At 45.4% G+C, this 25,835-nt stretch overlaps 1 protein-coding gene across 1 annotated transcript; it reads right to left on the minus strand.

The window, feature by feature from the left end:
* Nucleotides 1-15,770: 15,770 nt before the first annotated feature.
* Nucleotides 15,771-24,276, minus strand: LOC134490796 (olfactory receptor 1F1-like; the record flags this gene model as incomplete). The annotated part of the gene is made up of 2 exons (XM_063294078.1): nucleotides 23,370-24,276; nucleotides 15,771-15,793 (listed from the first exon to the last, which is right to left on the minus strand). Coding segments are annotated over exons 1-2 (930 nt in total), but the record flags the coding sequence as incomplete, so codon positions are not given.
* Nucleotides 24,277-25,835: the final 1,559 nt, after the last annotated feature.

A 25,835-nucleotide genomic window follows, 5' to 3' on the forward strand; every position in this document is an offset into this window, starting at 1 on the left:
CTAGACAGAAAATGTGAAAGATGGAAACTAGGCACTGTGTTATCTAAACAGTGTCCTGTGTTGCAGGTGAAGATTATAGTGAGTCTGTGACCAGAGGTATCATTCATTAAGTTACTTCTTCTCTTAGTCAAAGCAACAATTTGGACTCTGAAATCATCCTAGCTTGCAAATGAATTGATGGGAATAGTAGAAATCATCCATCTAATTTTTCAAGTAAAAGAGTTGAGACTCACCTCATCAGGAGCTGCTAGTTCCACTTTTGAATCTATGGGTAAATGAAATGTTTCAATTTAGGCTGAAAATGAACTGCGTAGCTCCTGCTTTCTTTTTCTTTATATTCCATGGGAACCTATTATGAAGTTTTACAATAGAGGAAAGGATCCCAAAGTGGATGGAACTGTAGTTTTAAAACTAACCAGATATTTCTTTTATAATTCTTATCCTTTGTGGTTTGACTGGAGATGAAGTTTCAATTCAATTGTTAGTTGATTTGTCTCCAAAGAGAAAATAAGCTTGTTCAATCACTCCACAGTAGGGCTTGACCACTACTGTGACACATTCTAGATTAGAAGTATCTTGATAATGAAACAACTGCAAATATTTCATTGGACCAGGGAATTGTCCACAGGAGTTTAGTCAATGGTGGAGACAATTCTAAAGAGAGCTTATTAACTAAACAATTGTTGACTTGCCACATGGGTTCACCACTGCATCTCTTCCACCCTTATCAACCATGCTCTGAACAGGTAAAGCCAGCTACAACCCCCTGTCTCCTAGAGATGCTAAGAATTAGAAAGGAAATCCTGAATTATGGGTGCACTTCAGGGGTCCCTTTCAGGATTTATGTAAACAGATTGGTGTTTAAACAAGTGCAGGATAAGGATTGACAATAGCAACCAGTTTTCCAGACTTCTAACTGCAAATTATGGTATAGATTTCTATTAAAAACTTACTCCATTGGGTATGTTTTTTTCAAGAGTATTCTCACCAATGGCTGTAATTTATAAGTAGAGTTCAAGCAAAAGAGGAAGCAAAAATGTCTGCCTTCTTTTGAAGTTTAGGGACTGATGAATGAGTTAAGAGATTTAATGAAACCCCACAGTTCTTCTTCCTAGTTTGGTGGCCATCATACATTTTTGGGCCTGGTGTCTGGGACTTATGGCAATTATAATCCAAACCCTCTGGATGATTCTCCTCCTGCTCTGGACATCCTCTTAGGCTGTTACATGGTAGAACCGGCCCTCCCCAGGGCTCTCTAGAGTTCTGTTCACAAGGTCACTGTTCTTGCTTTGGACAATAAGATCCTGGTGAAGAGTTCTGTCTTAGGCAGATATAAACAGTACTAAGCTATTTCATGCAGAAGTACTGATTGTTTTAAATGGTCAGATAAATGCATTTTTATTCTTGCTAAAACTGGATCTGGTTTGGGGCAAAAAAAAAAAAGCATGGCTATCCCTTGAGATGGCAAATTTGGTAGCCGTGATTGTAGCAATCCCTCCTCATTCTCTGACTGTCAGACTGCTGTATGCACCGACTTTGTCTTGCCCACAAACCTCTAACAATATCTAAGCCCACTGAGATTGAGACAGAATTAATGTGCTGTCAGTTCTCTGCTCCATCTCTTTTTTCATCATAAGGGAATGGAAGTTTTTAGAACCGGTGTTGGAGAATAAATTAGAGATAAACTGGGCAAGAGTAATAAAATTACTATCTTCTGGTATAGATTTAATCCACATTTAGATATCTATCTTATTTTGCATAGTGCCGCAGTCCTTTTGAAGAAGTGGGTTTATTTCCTGGTGGTGCTCTTGAATCCAGTATTGCTTCAGGATGATCAGGCAATAACAGCGATTAGTAACATGTTTTTAAGATTTTAGATTAACTAAGGTCCGTCCCTTCCTGAAAAAGGATAACACTGGCCACGGGAACTAATGCCTTAATAATCTCCAAAATGGATTAAAATACAGCACTCAGTGCCTTTCAAAACTAGAATTTATTCAAAGTATACTTGTATATTACCATATAACTAATGAAGTATATGATCACCAGTTAGTTTCTTAGCGCAATTCTTGAAATGTATTCTTAGCTCTAGAGCCCAGGCAATGAATTCTACTGGACAACAGGGAGAGGTCCAAAGGTAAAGAACTGCCTTTCCAAAGTTCTGCTAGGATCACACCAGCAGGGAAAAACAGGCACATCAGCATCTTCTCTCTGCTTTTCTAGGGGTCCTTCTTTTTATTTTATGATGTACTTCCCACTGGTTGGAATGCAACAGAAATTGTACACACCAGTTTCAAAGTTCCTATATATTTCTCCAGTCCTAGTGTGTCTGTGCATATGTGGGTATGTGCACAGGCTTATGTAGAGATATTTATGCATATGGGGGACTAAGGGAAATCTCTAGGTCTGGCAATCTACACCTTTCCTTGATGCTGAAGCCAACCACCCACAGAACTGTTTTGCTTCAAGTAATATTGGAGTGGCAAGAATTGTTGTGGAGCCTTTTGCAATGACTGGGCAGGGGTAGGACTTCTCAGATCCATCCAGGTTTGTACCTCATTCTGCCCTTGAATAATAGGAAACATGCTATGGCTTCAGCATGCCTTCCCACAGATCTCCTTCTAGCTGTAAACATCGATGTCTTCTAGACAAACAGCCTTTCCATCTCTCAACCTAGTCCAAAATGCCTTTGAGACTGATCTGGACTGTTTTGACTATTTCTAGATGTTTTGGGACAACAGGACACCTTAAGCATGGTTATGGGATTTTGTTTCTGAGTCTATAGCTCACAAAGCATTATTGGTCAATCAGCACTTGCTTTTTCCAGCCAATAGTTGAATAGAGAAAAATACCAGCCAATCAATGCTCAATTTGCTCTCCTTCAAGCTGGGCAATAACTGAGTGGCTCATCTCATTCCTTCAACCAAATCCATGCATAATTAGTATCCATGCCTAAAATTGCTACTATTTTCCCATCACCTCTTCTCCATGTATACGCATCTACCTTGTATCCATGAACATTTGTCTGTTGTTTTGCAAAACAAAAAATCCCAGAAGCTGTTTGAGGAGAACAATTGAGAGGAAAATAATCATAAACAAATTTTTAAAAAATCAAAATCTTATTAATATCCCTTGACTTCCAATGCCCTGCAACTTATACTATAATGTTAGCATACCAGCCATCTTCATTCAGGTGCCTTTTCCCTACTATGCCAACATGTGGTTACAACAGAAGTCCATGAATTGGAAATGGGGCAAGACAGGAACCCCCACCAATGGAACCACAGAGCACTTCTTGAAGGATGAGGGAATGATAGACAGACATTTCTGAATTAATGTTAATGGGCCAAAAGGGATAAAAGTTCTTGGATAAAACATCTCTATCCTACAAGGATAGGTCATGAATACAATCCCTTGATGGTGATCTTAAGAGAATAGTGGAGTGAGGAAGCATGATGTCATCCCAATGGATCTGCCTGGACAATCACTTTATCTGATATCAGAGACCTTGTTCTATTTCCTTCACTTTCCTCCACCTAATGTTCTGAAGAAGAGCAGAAGTGAACTTCTGGAGTCAAATAAGGACCCCTGTGTTGAAGCGTTCTGTAGGTCAGCAGATTTCTGGATTTTCTATTTTAAAAATGGTCACATCTTGTTTTAGAAAATCACTTCTTTCTAATATTTGAGTCACTGGTCCTTTTTTTATGACCCAGTTGAAGAGCTTTCTGCTTACCTTAAGTAAGCAGAAAATACTGTCATGAAACTGGTTGTTCCTGCTACCAATCCTTATCCTATCTTGATTGTGTTTTTCCCAGTTACTGTGTTTTATTTATTTGAATTTATTTATTTGAATTTATTAGCTGCCCAACTCCAAAGGACTCAGACTTCCCCCAAGATAATGGGTGACAAAGCCTTGAGAGATGTTATGCTCTTTGAGATTGTCATTAGTTAGTGTTTGAACAAGAGGGGAAACTCTACTTCAACACCAGTACAGCTAAATATGATTTAAACCTATCTCACTCATGGGCTGGGGGTGAAATGAAGATAATGTAATTAGGCTACAGCACAAAAAAAGATGTTGCCACCTTTGTGCCACAATTAGGAGCAAGTGAGGAAGGGCTTCAGGCATGAGAATGCTATGGCTAAGTGCAAGTGGGGACATGGCCTCTGTCTCTTCCTCCTCTTCTTATTCCTTCCTTCTTCAACAGTTTTTCCTTACCTTCTTCCAAGGAGTTGGTGTAGTTCCGCCTCTCATCAGCAGTGATGCTCTTGTTTCCTCTGCAGCTCCTCCTGACAACCTTTTCTCCCACTGCCTAGGCTACCTGCTTTCCCCCCTAAGCTCTGAGGTTTTGGCTTAAATGGGCATCCAAGCGGATAAGCAAGACAATGAGAAAATTCCCTAGCAGCGTCAACAGGTAGATGGACAATAAAAGCAGGAAGAGAAGAGTCTGGTGTTCAGGTCTACTGGAGATCATCAGAAGGGTTATTTCTGAGTTGTCTGTCTGGTTCTGGTTGGCCATTTCACAGCTGTAAAAAGGGATGAGAGAGAGAGAGATGAAGGTGGGATTGAACTGGCGTTATACATTTCCCTGTCACTCACAAGAACAGATAAGAAGAGTTATACATGAACAAGGTTAATTTTTCTCTGTTAGAATTTTTGGTTTGGTTGTGTCAAGATGACGTGCAGCAAATAAGAGGAAGTTTTTAAGATACGTTTGTGCAATAAATAAACACCATATAAAACATTATTAGTTTCTCATGTAAGTGATATTGGTTTCAACATTTCTCCGTATGGCATCTCCATCCAAACCCAAATCTGCTGGTAAAGACTCCTTATCATTTGGGGTGCACAAATTATATCCACCACCCCCAGTATGATCTTTGCAGAAAGATCCATCTCTGCTAGTTATCCATCTTCCACTGAGATCTGGACTTTCAAGGCTAAGTTCTAAGTTCTCTTAGTTATGCAGGAATTTCCATTCAGTTCTTTCCAGTCAAAGTCTAATAACTTTACCTATAATGTTGTAGACTCTTAATTAGTGCACTGGATCACCTTGGTCTGGCACCACCACCATTTGAGATACTGAGATGTAGCAAAAAAACAATGGCTTGTGTGAGTCAAGTAGCTGGTTTGATTTTAGGAGGTACTTCTTTCACCCTTGAGAGTTTTCCCTGCTGATGAGGCTGCCTTTTCTGTACAAATAAAAGCTTAATCTTTTGTTTCTGGTCATTTTATTTATTTATTTATTTAATTAATCATATTTTTATCACCGCCCATCTCCCCCATGCGGGGGACTCTGGGTGGTTCACAATAAAACTGTTTAAAATTCAATAAAATCATAAATAATATCATTCATCAATAAATATCAATATCAATAAATAAATATAAAATGTAAAATGTAATGAGATCCAAGTAATGGCAGATCTAATTCCACCCAAAGAAGTGATACTGTACATTAAATAATTTGCATCACAGCCGAGAGTTGTTCTCACATTGTTGGTTAAAATTAACAATTAATCTGAAATCCTAATTGTTTGTGAAGGCATTTATTTCTCCATCAGGGCAACAGAGCACGAAATGGTTAGGGCTCACAGCTAAATGAATGGGAGGAACAGATGTGATCTGTCTATATTCTGAACCCTTAAATAAAATGTTAAAAACTCACCTTCATTCCACAAAATCTTCTTTGTAAGACTGAAATGTATGTGGTGATTGAAAGTTTTATTCCACCTTGGAAACTGATTCAGGGATGCTGGTTTCTTTTCTTTAGGTTCTAGAGATCCATATTATATGCATTATTATCATAGATAATAATAATGTATTAATAATTAATTTATTAAATATATATACCATCAATTGAGCAGGTCTCCTGTTTCAAATACCTGGGGGTATTTCTTCATTCTGCCAGCACTAGGAAAGCCCATGGGGACTACGCTGATGAAAATGCACAGAGGAGCTCATCTGCCATCATTTAATTCCTTAAGACAAGAGGTGGCCACTGTATACCTGCAGCACTCAAACTATTTGAAGCCAAGCCAATAGCTCAACTTCTCTATGGTGCTCAACTGGACCCCTTCTCCAATTTTGCACCATTGGAACTTGTGCAATCCAACTTTCTAAGATCAGCCCTTCAAGTCCCAAATTATGTCTCTAATGTCACCCTCTGACTCATGAAAGTGAAGGCTAGAGTGTGGGTGACTATACATAACTATTGGCTCAGGCTATCCTATTTTCCTCTTGCCCTTGCCCCATTAACAATAAGGGATGATTTTCAGTCCACATGGAATCAGGTGAGGCAACCAAAATCTCATCCTTGGGCTTCTCTCCAGGTCTTCTACTCAGCATGGGATATGATCAGGCCAACGCACTCATTCAATAGCATGTAGCAGACATGAAGTGCCAATTGGATCTAGCCAGGACCCCCAACCTTTATTGCTGGTGAATCCAATAGATACTCTGCCTCCCCTATGGCATACCTAACTAAACTCAAAGGCCGGAGGGCCTTTACTCTGGCATAATGTCATGCCCTCCCCTCAGCTGTCCTTGAAGGCTGATACAAGAAGTTTCCTTACCTGAAGAGACAATGTCCCTGCGCCTCTGGACACACAGAAACAACAGGGCATGTGCTTCTCCAGCGCCTGTACTACAGAGACATTCATACTAGCCTCATCTCACCATTACTGCATAAGTACCCAGGGCGCACAGGACAATTCTATACCTCTCTGCTGCTTTCAGATACCAAATCTGCTACAGCATAAGTTTTGCCAGGTTCTGTGCGGCTGCCCTTAAAATTCATCGGATGATGACCAGTACCATAACTAGACTTAAGGAACACCTAGTTCGCCATACTAGAGTGCTCTGTAATTTGATAGATACAGTCTTCCACATATTAACCTTTTATGCTCCCCTACACCCATCTAATGTTCCTACCCCTTCTTTAAGATTCTTATAAGCTTTTATATATACTTTCTGTTTTAATATCTTCTAGCTTTTCATAATTTTTTGTTTAGACTCTGATGTATCTTCTATGCTTTTTAATTGACTGTGCTCCACCCTTCTTATGCTGGTCTATGACCATAATAAAGATTTGATTGATTTGGAATGATCACTGTATTTCATTCATAAGGATTAATTTATCTCCAATAAGAAAAGAGGCTAGCTGGGCTCAAGCTATGGCATATTCTTGTCCGTGAGGATCTGTCTAATAAAGCAACTGGGCTATAAAATAATCCTCAGGGCTGTTTAGCTAATTATGAAGGCTTTTCCAGGAGGTGCTTGTTAATGGAAGCATTGTTCATCACCTAAGGTTTCCACATCATGACATACCCTCATTCATATCATGAAATACATTCATGGGTTGATGCTCTGAATAGGTCTAGCAAAAACAATCTGTCCGGAATGATGACCTTGATAGGGATGCAAGACCTACAGGTATCTGTTTCACAGGGTAAACCTGTGTAAACCTTTGTGTTTTTAGATTTAAAGTTGAGCTGGGAGGACAGTAGCAACAGACCATAACAATTCAATGCCTGAATGTCAGGGTCAGTCTCGCTTCGCAATAAGACACAGACTCACTTAATGGGTATTAAGGATTTCTGGTTTATTGGAATGGTGGCTGACAGAACGAAAAACGGGAACGGGGGGTGTGGTGTGGAGGTGCCCATTTTATACCCTCTTGTAGGGCCCCGGGCTCCTCCACCCTTTATTGTCCCAATCCCTCTTGATGGGATCCTTGATGGCTGCATGGGCGTTTTCCCGGTGTCTTCCCTTGTCCTCTCGATTCTGGTGTGTCCTCCAGGGCACCAGGTGCGGCTTATCTCTGCTCATCCGATGTCCTTCTTTTCAGATGCATATGGGTCCATGGGTGTGGGTGCTTTGGGTGCTTGTTTTAATCCCTGGTTTAATTATCTTCTTCCTCTATTCCTTGATGATCATGATCTACGTTGTGAGGCTCTTTGTGCCTTGCAACGAGGTCATGACATGCTGCCCCCCAAAGATGTCTTTATGGTGCTGGTTTCTCTGGGTATGCCTCGTGGAACTGTCTAGCTAGTTGTCTTGCCATGACATGTTGTGCCTGGACCCACTCTGGGTGTGGGAAATGTTTCCATTTAACGAGGTATTGCAGCTTATCTCTTTGCTTTCTTGAGTCCAGTATCTCTTGTACTTCAAAATGTTGTTGGTTGTCTATCATTACGGGTGAGGGCGGGGGTTCTTCCGTATGCCATTTGGATGTGCTTGTTGGTTTCAGTAGTGCACAGTGGAATACTGGGTGGACCCGTCTCAAGTTGTGGGGCAGTTCCAGTTTGAAAGTAACTGGGTTGATTACCTGTGTGATTTTGAAGGGTCCGATGAATTTTGGTGCCAGTTTCTTCGAGGGTTGTGAGGTTTTTATGAACTTAGTGGAGAGGTAGACCCTATCTCCCACTTTGTAGTTCGGTGCCTCCGCCCTGTGGTTGTCCACATATTTTTGTACGTGGTTTGTGCGTCTGCTAGGGCCGTTTGGATGATTGGCCAGGTTGTTGCCAGCTGTGCCGCCCAGTCGTCTGGTGAGCAGGGCGGGGTCTCTGGTTGTGGCAGTTCTGGTATCGGTACGAAGTCCCTTCCGTAGACCACCTTAAATGGGGTGTGGCCAGTGCTCTGATGTACCGCATTATTATAGGCTACCTCTGCGAAAGGTAGTAGGTCTACCCAGTTGTCCTGTTGGTAATTTAGGAACTGTTCAAGTGTTGAGTTTAGGATCTCTGTAGATCCGTCCATGTGTGGATGCCACGCAGTGGACAGTGCTTGCTTAGTCCCGATTAGTTTTAAAAATTCCCGCCAAAACTTTGATGTGAACTGTGTGCCTCTGTCAGTCACCAACCTGCAGGGGGCACCGTGTATCCTGTATATGTGTGTCAGGAACAGGCGTGCCAGTTGTTGTGCGGAAGGGATGGTTGCGCACGGGATGAAGTGTGCCTGCTTTGAGAAATAGTCTTTTACCACCCATATCACTGTTTTCCTTTGGCTGGGTGGGAGGTCCACAATAAAATCCATGGAAATTTCTTCCCATGGGCGGGAGGGGCTGGCTACTGGCTGTAGCAGCCCTTGGGGTTTCCCCCCTTTTCGTTTGGTGGTGGCACATGTGGGGCAGTTGGCCACGTAGTCTTTCACGTCTTTTCTCAGGTTTGGCCACCAAAATTGCCTCCTCGTTAGGTGAAGGGTTTTTACGAACCCAAAATGTCCCGCAGTCTTGTCATTGTATGATCTGTGTAAGATTTCCCCCCACAGTGATTCTGGCACGTACAAGGCTTTCTCTTTCCAGGCGATGCTGTCCTTGATAGATACATGGTGTCAGTTGTTTTGCAACCATGTATCTGTTTGTAGTGCTTGTGTGAGTCTTTGTTGCCAGTTCGGTGAAATTGAATGGCAGCTCCGATCGTTCCCTGTCGTTCGTGCTGGCGTGTGCTGATTCCTTGTTTGGCTGCACGTGACAGCTGGGCAGCCCAGCTGTTTCTCAGTCCATACTGTCCCCACGATGTCAGAGGCTTGCGTGTCATCCTGTGGCCGTCGGGAGAGGGCATCCGCCAGGAAGTTCTTCTTGCCCAGTATGAACTTCAGCATGAAATTGAACCGGCTGAAGAACTGAGCCCAACGCACCTGCTTCGGGCTGAGCTGTTTTGGCGTGCTGAGTGCCTCCAGCTTCTTGTGGTCCGTCCAAACCTTGAAGGGGCAGGTGGCCCCTTCCAGCAGGTGCCTCCACATTTCCAGAGCTGTCTTTACTGCGAACGCCTCCTTTTCCCATACATGCCATCTCCGCTCTGTTTCAGAGAATTTGCGGGAAAGGTAGGCACAGGGTTTTAGGTGGTTGTCGGAGTCCCTTTGGAGCAGGATGGCTCCGATGGAAAAGTCAGAGGCATCTGCCTGCACCACAAAAGGCTTGGTGGGGTCGGGGTGTTGTAGCACTGGCTCAGCTGTAAAGAGGTTTTTTAGTCTCTCGAATGCCGTTTGACAATCAGCTGTCCAGTTTAGTAGCGCCCCCGGGTTTCTTGATTTGCGCGTGTCCCCCAAGCCCTTAGTCTTAAGTAGGTTAGTTAGGGGTAAAATAATCTCTGCCAGCCTTGGGGTGAACCCCCTGTAGAAGTTGGTGAATCCGAGGAGGCTTTGGAGTTGTCTCCTCGTGCGTGGGCGCTCCCACGCCAGTATGGCTTGGACTTTGCTTGGGTCCATTTCTATTCCTTTAGCTGAAATCCTATACCCTAGATAGTCAATTTGTTTCTTGTGAAACTCGCACTTGGAGAGCTTGGCAAACAGCTCTGCCTTGCGGAGTTTCCTGAGCACTTCTTTTACCAAGCGTTCATGCTCACGTTCCGTTTCCGTGTAGATTAATACATCGTCGAGGTAAACCAAAACCCCCTTAAAAAGGTGGTCACGCAGGACCTCATTAATTAACTGCATGAATACCCCCGGTGCTCCTGCCAGTCCAAATGGGAGCACCTTATATTGAAACTCCCCCAATGGGCAGTTGAAAGCAGTTTTCCACTCATCCCCCTCCCGTATCCGTATACGGTAATAGGCTTCCCTTATGTCCAATTTAGAGAATACCTTACCCTTTGCCAGGTGGGACAAGATGTCCTTTATTAAGGGTAGGGGGTATTTATTTGAAATGCTTGCTGCGTTTAATCCGCAGTAATCTGTACAGAGCCGCAGTGACCCGTCCTTTTTCTCACGAAAGAGGACTGGCGCTCCCACTGGAGAGTTTGCAGGCTCGATAAAACCTCTTGCCAAGTTTTTGTCCACAAAGTCCCTTAATGCTGCCAGCTCCCGCTGGGTCACGGCATATATTTTGGGTTTGGGTAGGGGTACCCCCGGGACCAGTTCAATGGCACAGTCCGTTTTCCTGTGGGGGGGGAGTTTGTCCGCCTCTTTCTCGCCGAAGACGTTGGCGAAGTCCATGTATTTGGTTGGCAGTCCCTCTGGCAGTGCCGTCTCTCTGTGCTCTGCAGTCGTCGTTGCCCCTCCCATGGCTGCTCGGGGGACCCTGTTCCCTGAAGGTGCTTGATAACGCCCGTCAGCAAACTTAATCTCTCTGGTTTTCCAGTTGATGACTGGGTTTTGCTGCATGAGCCATGGGATCCCTAGTATGAGTAGGGGTTGCCCCACCGGTGCCACGACGAAAGCCAATTTTTCCTCGTGGCTGCTGAGCCTTAGCGCGGTTTCTCCGGTGTATTGGGTGACTGGGCCCCCTCCCGCTGCAGATCCGTCGAGCTGCGTGAACACCAAATGGTGCTGAAGTGGATAGCAGCGGAGGTTAAGCGCGGCTGCCAGGTCTGGGTGCATTAGGCTTTTGGAGCAGCCAGAGTCAATTAGTGCCCAGACCTTTTCAGTCTTATCCCCATGGGTGAGGGTGACATGGACATAGAGGGTGGGGCATTCCTCACTCACCCCTTTGTCGTTGCGCCTGTCACTGTTCTCCACCTGTCCTTCAGTGCCCCTTAGGCCAGGTGGTTGTCGTTTCCTGTCGGCTCGTCGGGATTGCTTCCCTCCTCCTCTGAGCTGTAGGGGAAGTGTCTGGCTCGGTACTCCCCCTTCGCTGCTGGTCGCTTTCTTGGTGCTGGGGTTGGTGCGGTTGGTGCCCTCCTCGTGGTCTCTCTGGGTGTCGATTTGGGGCATGCTGCTGCCTTATGGTCTTCCTTGCCGCACGTGAAGCACTGCCCTTTGGCAAAGCGCCATTCCCATTCCTCCTTCCATGGTTGGGGTCTCGCCTTCCCCTGCCTTGCAGCTGTGGGTGGGGGTCTCGCTGCCTCCATCTGCTGCGCTTCCTTCTTGGCGTGGAGGAATGTGTCGTGGGCGTCCTCTGCTTCCCCCACCAGCCGGATCCATTCAGTCAGGGAGTTGTTGCGGCAGAGTGCCCACCGGAGAACGTTTAAGTTAAGTCCTTGTTTGAATTTCTCAATCAGAGTCGATTGAGGCCAGGTGTCCACTTTTCTGGCTAGGGCTTGAAACTCCATGGCATACTCTGCCACGGAGCGCTGGCTTTGTCTGAGTGTTTTCAGTGCCCTTTTAGCTCTTTCTTGCTCCAGGGGGTCCCTGAAGTGCAGCTCCAGCGCCTGCAGGAATTCTGTGCTGTCCTGCAGTGCCCGGGCACCTGATTGGCACAGATGGACATACCAATCGGCGGCCCGACCTTTTAGCTTTATGGCCAGGGCATTCACTTTGCCCCTTTCAGTTCTGAAGCAGGGACCCCATTCCTCGAGGTAGTACCTCACGTTCGTTATGAAAAAGGAGAGTTTAGAGGGGTCCCCGTCAAACTTTATGCCAAAGTCCTTGGCAGCCGTTCTGGTTTGGCTCCTGGTCCCCTCTGGGCCGTGCAGCGTGCTCCACGGGGGCTGATGCGGGTCGGATTGTCTCCAGTCCTCTTGCGGTATCTGTGTCTCTCTCTGGGTCTCCTCGCAAGTCAGTCGACCCGTCGCCCGGGTGGGGGGGCGGGACGTTCTCCATTGGGTGGGCTCCTGGAGCCGGGCTCCGCTGTCGCCGCCGCCGTACGCCGGGTCATCCCTCTGCCTCTCGTCTGGGTGCACCTCCAGTCGTCGGGTGGGCTCCTGGGATTGGGCTCCGCTGTAGTCGCCACCGCCCACTGGGTATCCGCTCCGTCTCTCATCCAGGTGCGCCTCCGGTCATCGGGTGGGCTCCTTGGGCCGGGCTACGCCGTCGCCGCCGCCGCGCTCGTCCCGCTGTCATGTTCGCCGTTTCAATGTGTTTGATACATCGTAACGTTTCGCATGTCATTAGCTGGATGCGTGTTTCATCTTTCACGGGAGGATGGTTCCTGTTGGAAGGGATTTATCTCTTGGCTGTGCTTTTGGAATGTATTTGGGTTATCTCCTGTGTTCAAGGTTACTTTCCCAGGCTAGAAGATCTGACAGTTGCCAGCACCTGGGATGGGCGGCTCTGCTGGTAGGGAGGTGGGGTTATGTGTGCAATGAAGGGTTTAAGTTTGTATTTGGCGCGCTTTCTGTCATTCTCAGCTTTCTCTGTATTTGTCCTAAGTTCCCTAATAAATCAGATTTCATTTAGCAACCTCTTGTGAGTCTGAGTATTTGGGCTGGGCAACCATTACATAAAGCTGAGAATCTTAAAACTCAAAATTCTGCTGGCCCCTTTCCAGGAGAAGGCAAGTTTGTCCGACCCTGTGAGGGAGAGTGCTAGCGATGACTGAACCTGACATCATGCTACTGGAAAGTGAGGAGTCAAGTGAAGGGGAGCCGGACTTGACCGTGATGTGCCCCGACAGACCTCCCCAACTGGGGGAGCTCTCAGCGATCCTAGAAGAGGCAAGTTCTGGGTCGGAGGGCGAAGCCGGAGGCATGAAAACTGTGCTGGAAACCACCGTAACCACCCCGGGCGAACTGGTCACCTGGGATGAAACTCGGGGGGACGTCTCGGTGGTGGGAGGCCCATCCTGGAGGCAGAGGTACCCGTTGTCCCCTATGGTGATCCAGGCGCCGCCGAAAGAGGGTTCTCCTACTCCAGACCGTATCCGAGTGTTAGAGTCAAAAATGGACTCATTGGAAACGATCCTGAAACAGATGAGTCTGGACCTGAGTTCATTGAAGGAAACACGGGAGGGGTCAAGCCAACGGCATTCGACCCCTTCGTCCCATGGGCAGTCCCCGGAGCGGAGAAGGGCGGCACGTCCATGGGAAGGGGACCAGGCTGTCCGAATGGAAGTAGCGTCGCCGCCCATAAGGCTGCCACCTGCTCCCGAGCGGCGGCCGGCCAGGGAAGTAGAACCCACCGAACCCTCAGTGGGAGGGCGCAGCCCGTCGGTGGGCGGGTTGAGGGACTTCCCCGTCAAATTCGATGGGGATCCGGCAAAACTCTCATTTTTCCTAACCAATGCCAAGGCATACATGGAGGAGTGGGGGTCGCTTTTTCGGTCGGAAAAAGCGAAGATCATCACCATTGCTACCAAGCTGAAGGGGAGGGCGGCAGACTGGTACGTACAGATGTGCCAATCGGAAGCGCCCGAACTGGAGAAATTCAACGAGTTCCTCTGGGCTCTAAGGCAGCATTTTGAGGATCCCTTGGCAAAGGAGAGGGCGAAGCGTGCCCTGAAGGACCTCAAGCAAGGGTTGAGATCGGTGGCGGATTACGCGCTGGAGTTCAAGGCGCTGGCAGGAAAGGTGGACGACTGGTCTCAAGCCACCATCATTGAGCTGTTCAAAGATGGCCTGAATACAGAAGTGCTGCGCTGGTCCTTAGGACGGGACGACCCATACACTTTGTACGAGTGGATCCAGCTTGCTGGGAGAGCTGAACACGCACACGAGGTATTTGCCCAGCGGAGAACAGCGAAGTTGGGGCGAGAGGTGAAACCTAGTCGCCCGCTGAGTACCGGGGGATGACCCGGGCAAAGATCCTGGGAAGAGGAGAGAGAGAGGCGGTATGCGAAGGGGCAGTGTCTGCGATGTGGCAAAGAGGGACATCGAGCAGCGGCGTGCCCGAAGGCAAAGGGTGAGGAATGACCCAGGAAGTCGATGGCGAAGTCCCCTTCCCTGCCGAGGAAAATGAAAGCAGCGGTGGCCGAAAATGAGGGAGACAGCGTGCCGTTCTACGAAGACGAGGGGGAACCGGAATTATTGCAGCCGGTGGGAAAAGGCAGCCACCTGCTTTAAAGGGCGCCGCAGGGCAGGTGGTGGAAGAAGGGCGCAAGCCTACCTCAGTGAGTGGCAGTCACCGCATTCTCACGGTGAAGTTAAAGTTGGGCTCCCGATCCAAGACCATAGAAGTGTGGGCTATGATTGATTCGGGGTGTTCCAGGTGTTTGATGCACCCCGATGTGGTAGCAGCCCTGGAGCTACCCACATTCCCCTTGCAACGACCCATTGCCTTTACGCAGTTGGATGGGTCCATGGCAGGTGGCAAACCGGTCACCCATTTCACGGGGCTAGTGGCTTTACAGTTGGGCAGCCATCGGGAGGGGTTGTCATTTGTGGTGGCTCTGGTGGGGGGTCCCCTGGTGGTTTTGGGAGTGCCATGGTTGGTCCAGCAAAATTCCCAAATAAACTGGGTTTATCGGACTATCACCTTTAAGGACGGATTCTATCAAGCACCGGAGGGGAGGGATTCCCCTGAGGAGGTGGTGGGGGTAGCGGCAGCTGCGACTCCGCATTGCCCAGCCCCTCCTCTGGAGGGCCTGCCGGTGGACTACCAGATGTTTGCTGATGTGTTTGGAGAAAAGGAAGCAGATCAACTGCCCCCTCATCGGAAAATGGACTGTGCCATTGAGCTGATGCCCAACACCCAATTACCTAAGCCAAAAATCTATTCCATGACACAAAAGGAATTAACTTTGCTTAGGGACTTTGTGGACAAAAACTTGGCTTGTGGGTTCATCGAGCCAGCCAACTCACCAGTGGGGGCACCGGTTCTCTTTCGCCCAAAGAAGGATGGGACATTAAGACTCTGTACCGATTTCTGGGGGCTGAATGCAGTCTCAATTTCCAATAAATATCCTTTGCCTTTGATCAAAGACATGTTGTCTCATCTGGCCAAAGGAAAAATCTTCTCCAAACTGGACTTGAGAGAAGCCTATTACCGTGTAAGAATCAAGGCGGGTGATGAGTGGAAAACGGCATTCAATTGCCCATTGGGGGCATTTCAGTATAAGGTTTTGCCTTTTGGTCTGGCTGGGGCCCCTGGGGTATTTATGCAATTGATCCATGAGGTACTCCATGAACATCTGTTTAAAGGGGTATTGGTGTATTTGGATGATGTATTGATTTATACTGAAACTATGGAGGAACATGTATCCTTGGTTAAACAAGTGCTTTGCAAGCTCAGGAAAGCTGAATTGTATGCCAAACTGTCCAAGTGTGCCTTTCACCAGACACAAATTGATTATTTGGGGTATAGAATTTCAGATAAGGGCATTGAAATGGATCCTGCCAAGGTCCAGGCTGTCGTGGATTGGGAAAGGCCCCGCACCCGCAGGCAACTTCAAAGTTTCCTGGGGTTCAGTAATTACTACAGATTATTTATAAGGGGGTTCGCTGAAATTGCCCTACCATTAACGGAATTACTTCAAACCAAAGGACTGGGGAATACTCGACGAGTGAAAAATCCAGGGGTGCTGCTGCAATGGACGCCGGCTTGTCAGGTGGCGTTCGAGCAGTTAAAGGCATCTTTTACCAAAGAGCCAATATTACAACACCCTGACCCCTCCAAACCTTTTGTGGTTCAGGCTGACGCCTCGGATTATTCCATTGGGGCATTATTGATGCAAGCTGATGGGGCAGGGTGCCTCAAACCATGTGCTTACCTGTCCCGCAAGTTCTCAGAGACGGAGAGGCGTTGGCATGTGTGGGAGAAGGAGGCATTCGCAGTAAAAGCTGCTTTGGAATCTTGGCGGCATTTATTAGAGGGGGCGAATCACCCTTTTGAGGTGTGGACTGACCATAAGAACTTAGAAGCCCTCAGCACCCCCCGCAAATTGAGCCCGAAACAAGTCTGTTGGGCTCAGTTCTTCAATCGATTTAATTTTCAATTGAAGTTTATTCCGGGGAAAAAGAATTTCCTGGCTGATGCGTTGTCACGGCAACCCCAGGACTTGTGCGCAGTGCCCGAAGTGGTCAGCACTCTGTGGACAACGCCACAACTGGGTATGCAGGCTGTGACGCATAGCCAAACATGAGCGCAGCAGCCAGCTGCTGCGGACTCCGGACCACCGAGCGCTTTGTCAATCCCTTCCCAGTTGCAACAAAAGTTTCTAAAGGAGTTAAAAACTGATACTTGGTTGCTGGCAAACAAAGACACTGTTACAGTTGACCAGGGTTTTGCTTGGAAATCTAACCGTCTCTATGTCCCTGAGAAGTTGCGAAAAGACGTGTTGCTCCGTGCACATGATGACAAGGTGGCGGGACACTTTGGGTTCGTAAAAACTTTGCACCTTGTCCGACGGCAGTTCTGGTGGCCCACCTTGCGCAAGGATGTAAAGGAGTATATCACCTCCTGTTCTGTCTGCGCTATGTCAAAGCGCAAAGGAGGTAAACCTCAGGGACTCCTGCAACCCGTGGCTAGCCCAGCTTGCCCTTGGGATGAGATTTCCATGGACTTTATTGTAGAGTTACCACCCAGCCAGTGCAAAACAGTGATTTGGGTTGTCAAAGACTATTTCTCAAAACAAGCCCATTTCATCCCATGCGTGTCAGTTCCTTCCGCATGCCAGTTGGCCTGCCTTTTCTTAGTACACGTGTACCAGCTACACGGATGTCCGTCACGCTTGATTTCGGACAGGGGCACACAGTTCACTTCGCAATTCTGGCGGGCGTTCCTCAAACTTTTGGGAACTAAACAAGCCCTGTCCACAGCGTGGCATCCACAGACGGACAGGGCCACGGAGGCTTTAAACTCAACGCTGGAGCAATATCTTCGGGCTTTTGTGAACTATCAGCAGGACAACTGGGTGGACCTTCTCCCTTTTTCTGAAGTTGCCTACAACAATGCCGTTCATCAAAGCACCGGACAAACCCCATTCCGTATTGCACATGGCAAGGAGTTTGTACCCATCCCGGATCTACCGCAACCCTCTGTCGGACCGACCTTGCCTGGGGATTGGTCCACACAACTAGCGGAGTCCTGGCCGGTGATTCAACAGGTGTTGGTTGACGCACAATCGGATTACAAACACTATGCTGACCAGAAACGTGCCTCTCATCCTGCTTTTCAAGTCGGTGACCTGGTCTATTTATCAACAAGGTTCATTAAGTCCTCACAACCTTCTAAAAAGTTGGCACCTAAGTTTGTGGGTCCTTTCCCCATTACTGCTCAAATTAACCCTGTGACTTTTAAGCTTGATTTGCCTCATAGCCTTAAACGCTTACATCCTGTTTTTCATTGCAGCTTGCTCAAACCAAGTATTCGTTCTGACCAATGGCATGATCAGCCTCCACCTCCAACCCCCATCATGATTGACGGTCAACAACACTTTGAAGTTAAAGAAATTTTAGACTCTAGACGCCTTCGCAATACTCTACAGTATTTAGTTCGTTGGAAGCATTTCCCTCATCCCGAATGGGTCGCGGCTTATGACGTGGCTTCACCTACCCTGGTTGCCCGTTTCCATTCTGCCTACCCCTCTAAACCAGGTCCTTAAGGTTGTGTTTGGGGAGGCGGTATGTCATGTTCACTGTTTCAATGTGTTTGATACATCGTAACGTTTCGCATGTCATTAGCTGGATGTGTGTTTCATCTTTCACGGGAGGATGGTTCCTGTTGGAAGGGATTTATCTCTTGGCTGTGCTTTTGGAATGTATTTGGGTTATCTCCTGTGTTCAAGGTTACTTTCCCAGGCTAGAAGATCTGACAGTTGCCAGCACCTGGGACGGGCGGCTCTGCTGGTAGGGAGGCAGGGTTACGTGTGCAATGAAGGGTTTAAGTTTGTATTTGGCGCGCTTTCTGTCATTCTCAGCTTTCTCTGTATTTGTCCTAAGTTCCCTAATAAATCAGATTTCATTTAGCAACCTCTTGTGAGTCTGAGTATTTGGGCTGGGCAACCATTACAACCGCCGTCTCTCATTCGGGTGTGCCTCCAAGCTGCTGCCGCTGCGGGGTCCCTGCGCTGCCGTCAGCTGTTGTAGCATCAGCCATATCACCTGCACCCCCTCCTCCAGCGCGTCGAGCCTCGCCGCCATTTGCGGACTCCCGCTGGTGCGCTCGCCATTCTGCTCGCCCTCGCCGTTGGCCGTCGTGGAGGACGGACCTTCCCTTGGTCCCTCCGGGGTGCCAGGCATTCCCTCGGCTCCGTGCGCCCTGGGTGGCGGTTTGTCTCACGCTTCCTCCAGGGTTGCCTGCGAGCCTGGAGAGGGTCCCCTCATCTCGCCCCCGGTGGCCCGCGGGCTCCGGGGCGCCGGGGTAGTTCCCTCCCCCTCCGCTTCCCCCAAGCTGGGTCCCATACTTACCAGGGCGTTACACCGCCCGGACCTCAGCCACATCCCGCCCGAGGGGAGCGGGGCTTCGTCGCCAGGTGCCGAGGGGTTGCGCTGCCTCGCTTCGTGGGTTTCCATACCTAGCTGGGTCCCTCACAAGCTTGTTGGATAGGTGCTAGGTAAAAAATTTTTTGCGGTTCCCGTTTTTATGTCAGGGTCAGTCTCGCTTTGCAATAAGACACAGACTCACTTAATGGGTATTAAGGATTTCTGGTTTATTGGAATGGTGGCTGACAGAACGAAAAACGGGAACGGGGTGTGTGGTGTGGAGGTGCCCATTTTATACCCTCTTGTAGGGCCCCGGGCTCCTCCACCCTTTATTGTCCCAATCCCTCTTGATGGGATCCTTGATGGCTGCATGGGTGTTTTCCCGGTGTCTTCCCTTGTCCTCTCGATTCTGGTGTGTCCTCCAGGGCACCAGGTGCGGCTTATCTCTGCTCATCCGATGTCCTTCTTTTCAGCTGCATATGGGTCCATGGGTGTGGGTGCTTTGGGTGCTTGTTTTAATCCCTGGTTTAATTATCTTCTTCCTCTATTCCTTGATGATCATGATCTACGTTGTGAGGCTCTTTGTGCCTTGCAACGAGGTCATGACACTGAATTCCAGTTGCAAATTACAAGGCAGGTTCCTATCAACTGAAAAATCCCTGCTAAAAGTTGACGATAGGACTGGTACAGTGAGCAAAGCCTTTTCTGTGGTGACACACAATCATCTCAAGAATATGTCTGTGTGGGGGGGGGGGGTTTAAATGTTTTGTCTTGATGGTTTTTACAGAAAATAATACAAAATATTCAAATACAAAAAAGAAATGAAATACATAAAAACTACCAAAAGGGGGAAAAAACAGAAAAGAGGAAAACAATGTATGTCACTTATTAATCAAATGTTAAACACATTTCTAAATATACTGGGGGGGGATTAATTATTCTCTAACATTACAAAATATCATAAAATCTGTGCCACGAGAAATCATATTGAGTCATTTTTTTAGTACTGGATAAAAATGCCTTTTAAAAATAGATCACACATCTCTTGAATACAATCCTTAATATCAGGATATTACTACTTTTCCAATTTCTCAAAATAATTATTTTAGCAACACCCCAGGCCTGATACAACCATAACTCCTCAAGAATACTTGGATTCCAAAGTTTCATGACAAAATTTAACATAACATTAACAACTTCCAATCCCCATAAATCTATTTACTGTATGTACTTAAAAATATTATTTCCAAAATATATCAGTGATTCACAGGAGAAATCATATGAGTCAATGACCCCTCAAATTTTTTGCATTGCCAGTAGGGAGAATTTGATGTCCAACCTTTCAAATGTATCCTTTGGGGAATCCTGTAAACTTGAAATAAGATCTTTTGATGAGCCAGTTTTAATTTAAAATCTACTGAAGTAAATTTAATATTTTTAAAGATCTGTAACTATTGATGTTCCATTATTGGATGTTCCAGTTCTTCATTCCATGTGCCATTAATGTCCTTAATGTTGACTTTAAAAATGTTCTTTAGTTTTTGATACAAAAAGGATGTGGGTTTAGTTTCAAACATCGATTCCATCAGATGTATTAGCAGCTTAGGTTTCTCTAATGCAGCCAAAGCATCTGGTCCATACTACATTGAAACATGCTTGAGTTGTTGTGTATTAGGTAGGTATTTGTTGTTGTGTATTAGGTATGTATTAGTATTGCCACTCCTGTGTTATTAGAGACAATATTCTACTTGAAGGGGACAAAACTCTTTAAAATTGTTATGAAACAACTGACCTATAGTATGCATACCAGAATGAATCAGAGATGTGCAATCATAGCAATGTACAGCCTTCAGTTTTTTATTAAGTTAGTACAATGCAAAATGCATGTGCCCTGGACATAAGGACAGAAAGCAAGATAACAAAATCCCTGCCTGTTCAATCCAAACATCTGTCAAGGTCAGATTCCTGTTCCTGACAGCTGCCACTCAGATGCTTTTTGATAGCCCAAAAACAGATTGAGAAGGGAAAAGGGAATATCACTCCCCATTGTCCAGCGTGCAGTGTTCAACTTCCTCAAGGAGATGCTACTCAGAGACATATTTTAAAACAATGACATGCTATTCTCTCTATTTTGCAAGGAATGTTGCCATTGCTGCAGAAGATTAATCTATCATTCTAGAATTTGTCAATCTGTTTTCCACTGGACTGCAGTATCTTTTTAGCCTCACTACATACACCCCAGGATAAAAAGTTTTGTCTACATATTTTGATGCACTGTTGTATGTTCTTTGAATGTACACTTTTTGCTTATTTCCAAATATGTGCAGATTTTAGAACAATTTTCATTGGAAACACATTTTCTGTGCACACTTTTTCTAAGATAATAGTTCCATGGCTATTTTCTTCACATGTATGCATTTTTACACATGTGTGTGTGTGTCTGTGAAGTGCATCTCAACATTTGAAGGCAGAGCTTGTAGTGCATACAGTATGTATTCCAAGTCCACCTATGACTTCAGCATATCCATCCCAAATTGGCATATTCCATTAAAATGCCAACCATCTCTATTTGAAAATCCCTCAGGGCTTGTTGCCATCAATATATCTAGTAATGGTAAAACTCATAAATGAATTACCCCTTGGGTGGATAAGTTTTTTCTTTCATCTATCCGTAATGGATTGCATCTCAACTTTATTAAGTTAGACCAGCCTAATAAACTTGCAGTCTGTCAGAAAATTTCCCTTGTGACTCCGGTATGTCCAAGAATAATCATAATAGATCCCAAATTGTTCTATAAGTAAATACATTTTTAAAAAAATCAGTACATTTTAAAAAAAAACACTGGAAAGCTGTGTGGCTCTGCCTGTTTTTGATTTTGGAATCCAAGTAATCATCTCCATTCACAATAGCAATCAAATCTATTTGTATAATTCATTTTATTGCATTATTTGCATATTTTTTTTCAAGAAGACACCATTTGCAAAATTACTCTACTTGTAAAAATGGGGAGGTCCACATTCTCCAGTTAGCTCAGTGGGCATGGTTTACAGACAATCTTACTTTGCAAATAAAAGAACAGGAATATTGTTATCATTTTTTGTAAATGGAAAGATAGAATTCTTAGGAAACTAAATTCTATAGTCAATACCAATTTTTGCCAGTTTTGTAGAGTAAATGTGAAGGAATAGTTTTGGGCATGACCTTTCAACTTTTATTCAACAGAGAAGTTACTGGAAATTTTACCTACTAATAGCAAACTCATTTCTGAATGCTGAAACTTTAAATAGCAAACACTGCACCATCCATACATGTTAGGAAAGTATCAGCAGCCCAGGAGCACACCAAGGTTTGGAGAAGTACAAAAAGACCTTTATGGAATAGTTGCATGTTTAGTGGCCACAGGATGCTTGCCAACTGATGGATTGGGAGGATGGAAAACAGAAGGAGGGAGAATAGAATCAGGCTTGACTAGCTGGCTGGAATCCTGAACAGGATAGTTCCAGGTGATATCTGTGACAGATCCCATTTCCATCAGTCATCTAGGAAATATGTGAATACTGACAAAAGGAAAATCTTTGTTTAGACAATCTTTTTCTCACAACTGTTCAACTCACAAGCATATCTATAGACACTATCCACAGCCACTGCATCTTGAGCCCAGATTACACCAAAAAGGGGGTATGATTACAATTTTGATATATGCTTAGTTTCAAAATAATGCCATGTGATTGCAAACACTTATCTTCTACAGATGAGGAAACAGAGGATTCATTTATCAGAGATGACAGCCTTTCACACAGTGGTGGTTTCAATTCATGCCTTCAAGATTCAAATCTAGTTCTCTATATACTTTTTTTTTTAATCTGTTCAATCGTGTCTGATTCTCAGAGACTGCCTGGACAAGTCCCTGCAGTTTTCTTGGCAAGGTTTTTCAGAGGTGGTTTGCCACTGCCACCTTCCTAGGGCTGAGGGAGAATGACTGGCCCAAGGTCACCCAGCTGGCTTTGTGCCTAAGTCAGGACTGGAACTCCCGGTTTCTAGCCTGATGCCTTAACCACTAGACCACACTGGCTGTCTGTATACTAATCCACTTTAATTCTCAGGGACTGTTGTTTACCATGTACCATTAACTATAACCACCAAATGATCCCCCCTTTAGTTTTGTTCTCTTTATGGTTTCTATAGGTATTCAGCCAATAAGCATTTAACATTTTATGTGATTTCTGCAACAGGATATTCCATGTTTATGAATGAAATTATAATTCTTAGGGTAATATCCATGATACAAACTCAGACTGGGACTTATCCATGATTCAGGCTGCTGAGATTTCCATCCCCTCCTTCAGAAATACAGATTTTGAAAAACAGAGAAAGAATCAATTTAAGCCTGCAGTTTTCGTCCTTCCAATAATACTTTTCAAAGCAGCCTTTATCTCTGTATTTCTAAGAGTGTAAATGAATGGGTTGAGCATGGGAGTCACCATTGTGTACATGAAAGAAGAAATCATGTTCTGCTCTGAATTCCTGGAGTTTGGCTGCAAATAGACCCAACAGAGGGTGCCATAGAAGAGGGTCACCACACCCAGGTGAGAACCACATGTGGAAATCGCCTTATGCTTCCTCTTTGTGGATGGGACAGTAAGGATGGTGCAGAAAATGCATACATAAGAGATCACAATGAGGAAAAATGGGCCAAGTACATCCACATAGCTCTCAATTAGAGAAATGGTTTCTATAATGCTTGTGTCTGAGCATGCAAGTCGTAGCAAAGGGAAGAATTCACAGAAGAACTGGGGGATCTCCTGAGAGGAGCAGAAAGAGAGAGGGGACATCATCAATGTGTACAGCACAGAATTGAGAGATGCCAGGAGCCAACAGCTTGCCACAAGTAAGAGGCAGCGCTTCTGGCTCATTCGTGTGGCATAATGCAGGGGGTGGCAGATGGCCATATAGCGGTCATAGGCCATCACAGCCAAAAGATAGTTATCTGTGTTGGCAAACATCATGTAGAAAAACATTTGCATCAAGCACCCGCTATAGGAAATAGTCCTGACCTTGAAGAGAAGGTTTTGCAGCATCTTGGGGACAGTCACAGAGGCAAAGCCCACATCTGCCAAAGAAAGGTGGCTGAGGAAGAAATACATGGGGGTCTGGAGAAGGTGAGCATCTGAGCAAATCAGCAGAACAATCAGTAAATTTCCCAGGACTGTCAGGAGATACATGGATAGGAAGAGCAAGCCAAGAAGCTGCTGATTCTCTGGCTGGACAGAGAAATCCATAAGAATGAAGCCTGATGGGTCCGTTTGGTTCTGTTTTGCCATTATTCCACTGTGGAAGAGAATAAAAAAATTGTAGATATAAGCAGCTGTTCAGTTCACTTAGAAAGATGCCAGGCTGAATGTGACAAAAGGTAGGAAGCGAGGAAAGAAGGAAGGCATCTGACATGGAGCAAGAGAGGCCATAACATGGGCTGGACCCCCTCCTGCCTCCTTTCAATAGGTAGGGTAAAGGGATTTGAAATGAAGAGCAAACCCAGGCACAGCTGATGGCGCATGGTGCAGCCACCTTGCTGAAACAAGACAAATTTGGATTTGGCTGGCACTTGGAAACCTGCTTCAGACTTTTCTGAAGATTGCAGAAGGCTGCTTTTGAATCAGAAAAGGGTTTTTTTTACTCTAAAATAAAAATTAAAAACTACATTAAAGTCATCTTCACATGTTTCATTCTGCTTTGAGGTACATGATGAAGAAAGATGGGTCATAAAAGCCCTAAAGAAAACAATTCAGAGCTGAGTTTAAATGCCTGTTCCTGTAAATATTCAAAACTATATGACAGGAGTATACTTTAAGAACATTTGTTCTTGTTATTACGTATTGACACCTACTTAACACCGAAGAGTAATTTCATGTGATCTGGAAGTTCCATATGTGTGCAGCTGTACACATTTCAGTGGTGTCACACTTGAGTCTTCTAAACTACAAAATTCTTGCTTTGGGGAGGAATTTACTTCTGGTTTAACATTTACATTTAGGAATGAAACCATGGGAAGCTTTTAAGGCGAGAGGGAGGGAGAAAGGTGGGGGGACTTTAAAAAAAAAGCTGTGTTAAGCTCTGTGTGATTATCAAACAGAAGATGATCTTACCTCATTCATTCCTGCTCGATCTGAGGATATGTTTCTTTGAACCTTCTTTCCACAAATTACATCCACAATGTTAGGGCCCCCACCTATCCAAGATGTTTCTAAATGTAACTTTCAACGTTTATATGTCACCTGGAAGGGAGAGATATGAAAGTAAATACATTTAATAATAAATAAACTTGGGTATTTTCTACCTAATTGATTTCTTTCCCTCCTTTTGGAGACAGCTTGATTTCTGTGTTATAGTTGATCTGTGCTGAGCTAATCTATAGTTGCCCTCAGCAATGACACTTCCCCAAAAGTCATATTAGAACATCAAACTGGTTGAATAATTCAGTCTCTCTGATGGAATATATGAAAGGCAGGAGACCAAGAGAGCAGATCAAGCCTATAAACCAGTCGTTTGTGATAAAGTCAAGGCAGCCACATTAAAAAAGGTCATAAATCTCACATAATAATGTAGCTATTTATCATATCACAAAAAGCAAGAGAACCCAGAGACCTCAATTTAGAGAAGTCCAGGACAATTACAAACTTTTTCTCATGGAGAAAGTGTTCAGGCTCAGACAGTCCAAAGGCTATAGTGCAGATGCCCAACAGATTCCAGTAAGAGAAGTACAATTTAGTTGTTGAAAGGGAACTGCAATCATGGGGATAATCTATCTATACCAGCAATTGCTGTTTGCAACTATCCATGTACAGTTCCCTTAGATGTTCTTGGTGGATGCTATTGCCTCTTT

The sequence above is a fragment of the Candoia aspera genome, chromosome 2 (assembly GCF_035149785.1).
Source record: "Candoia aspera isolate rCanAsp1 chromosome 2, rCanAsp1.hap2, whole genome shotgun sequence".
Taxonomy (NCBI): domain Eukaryota; kingdom Metazoa; phylum Chordata; class Lepidosauria; order Squamata; family Boidae; genus Candoia; species Candoia aspera.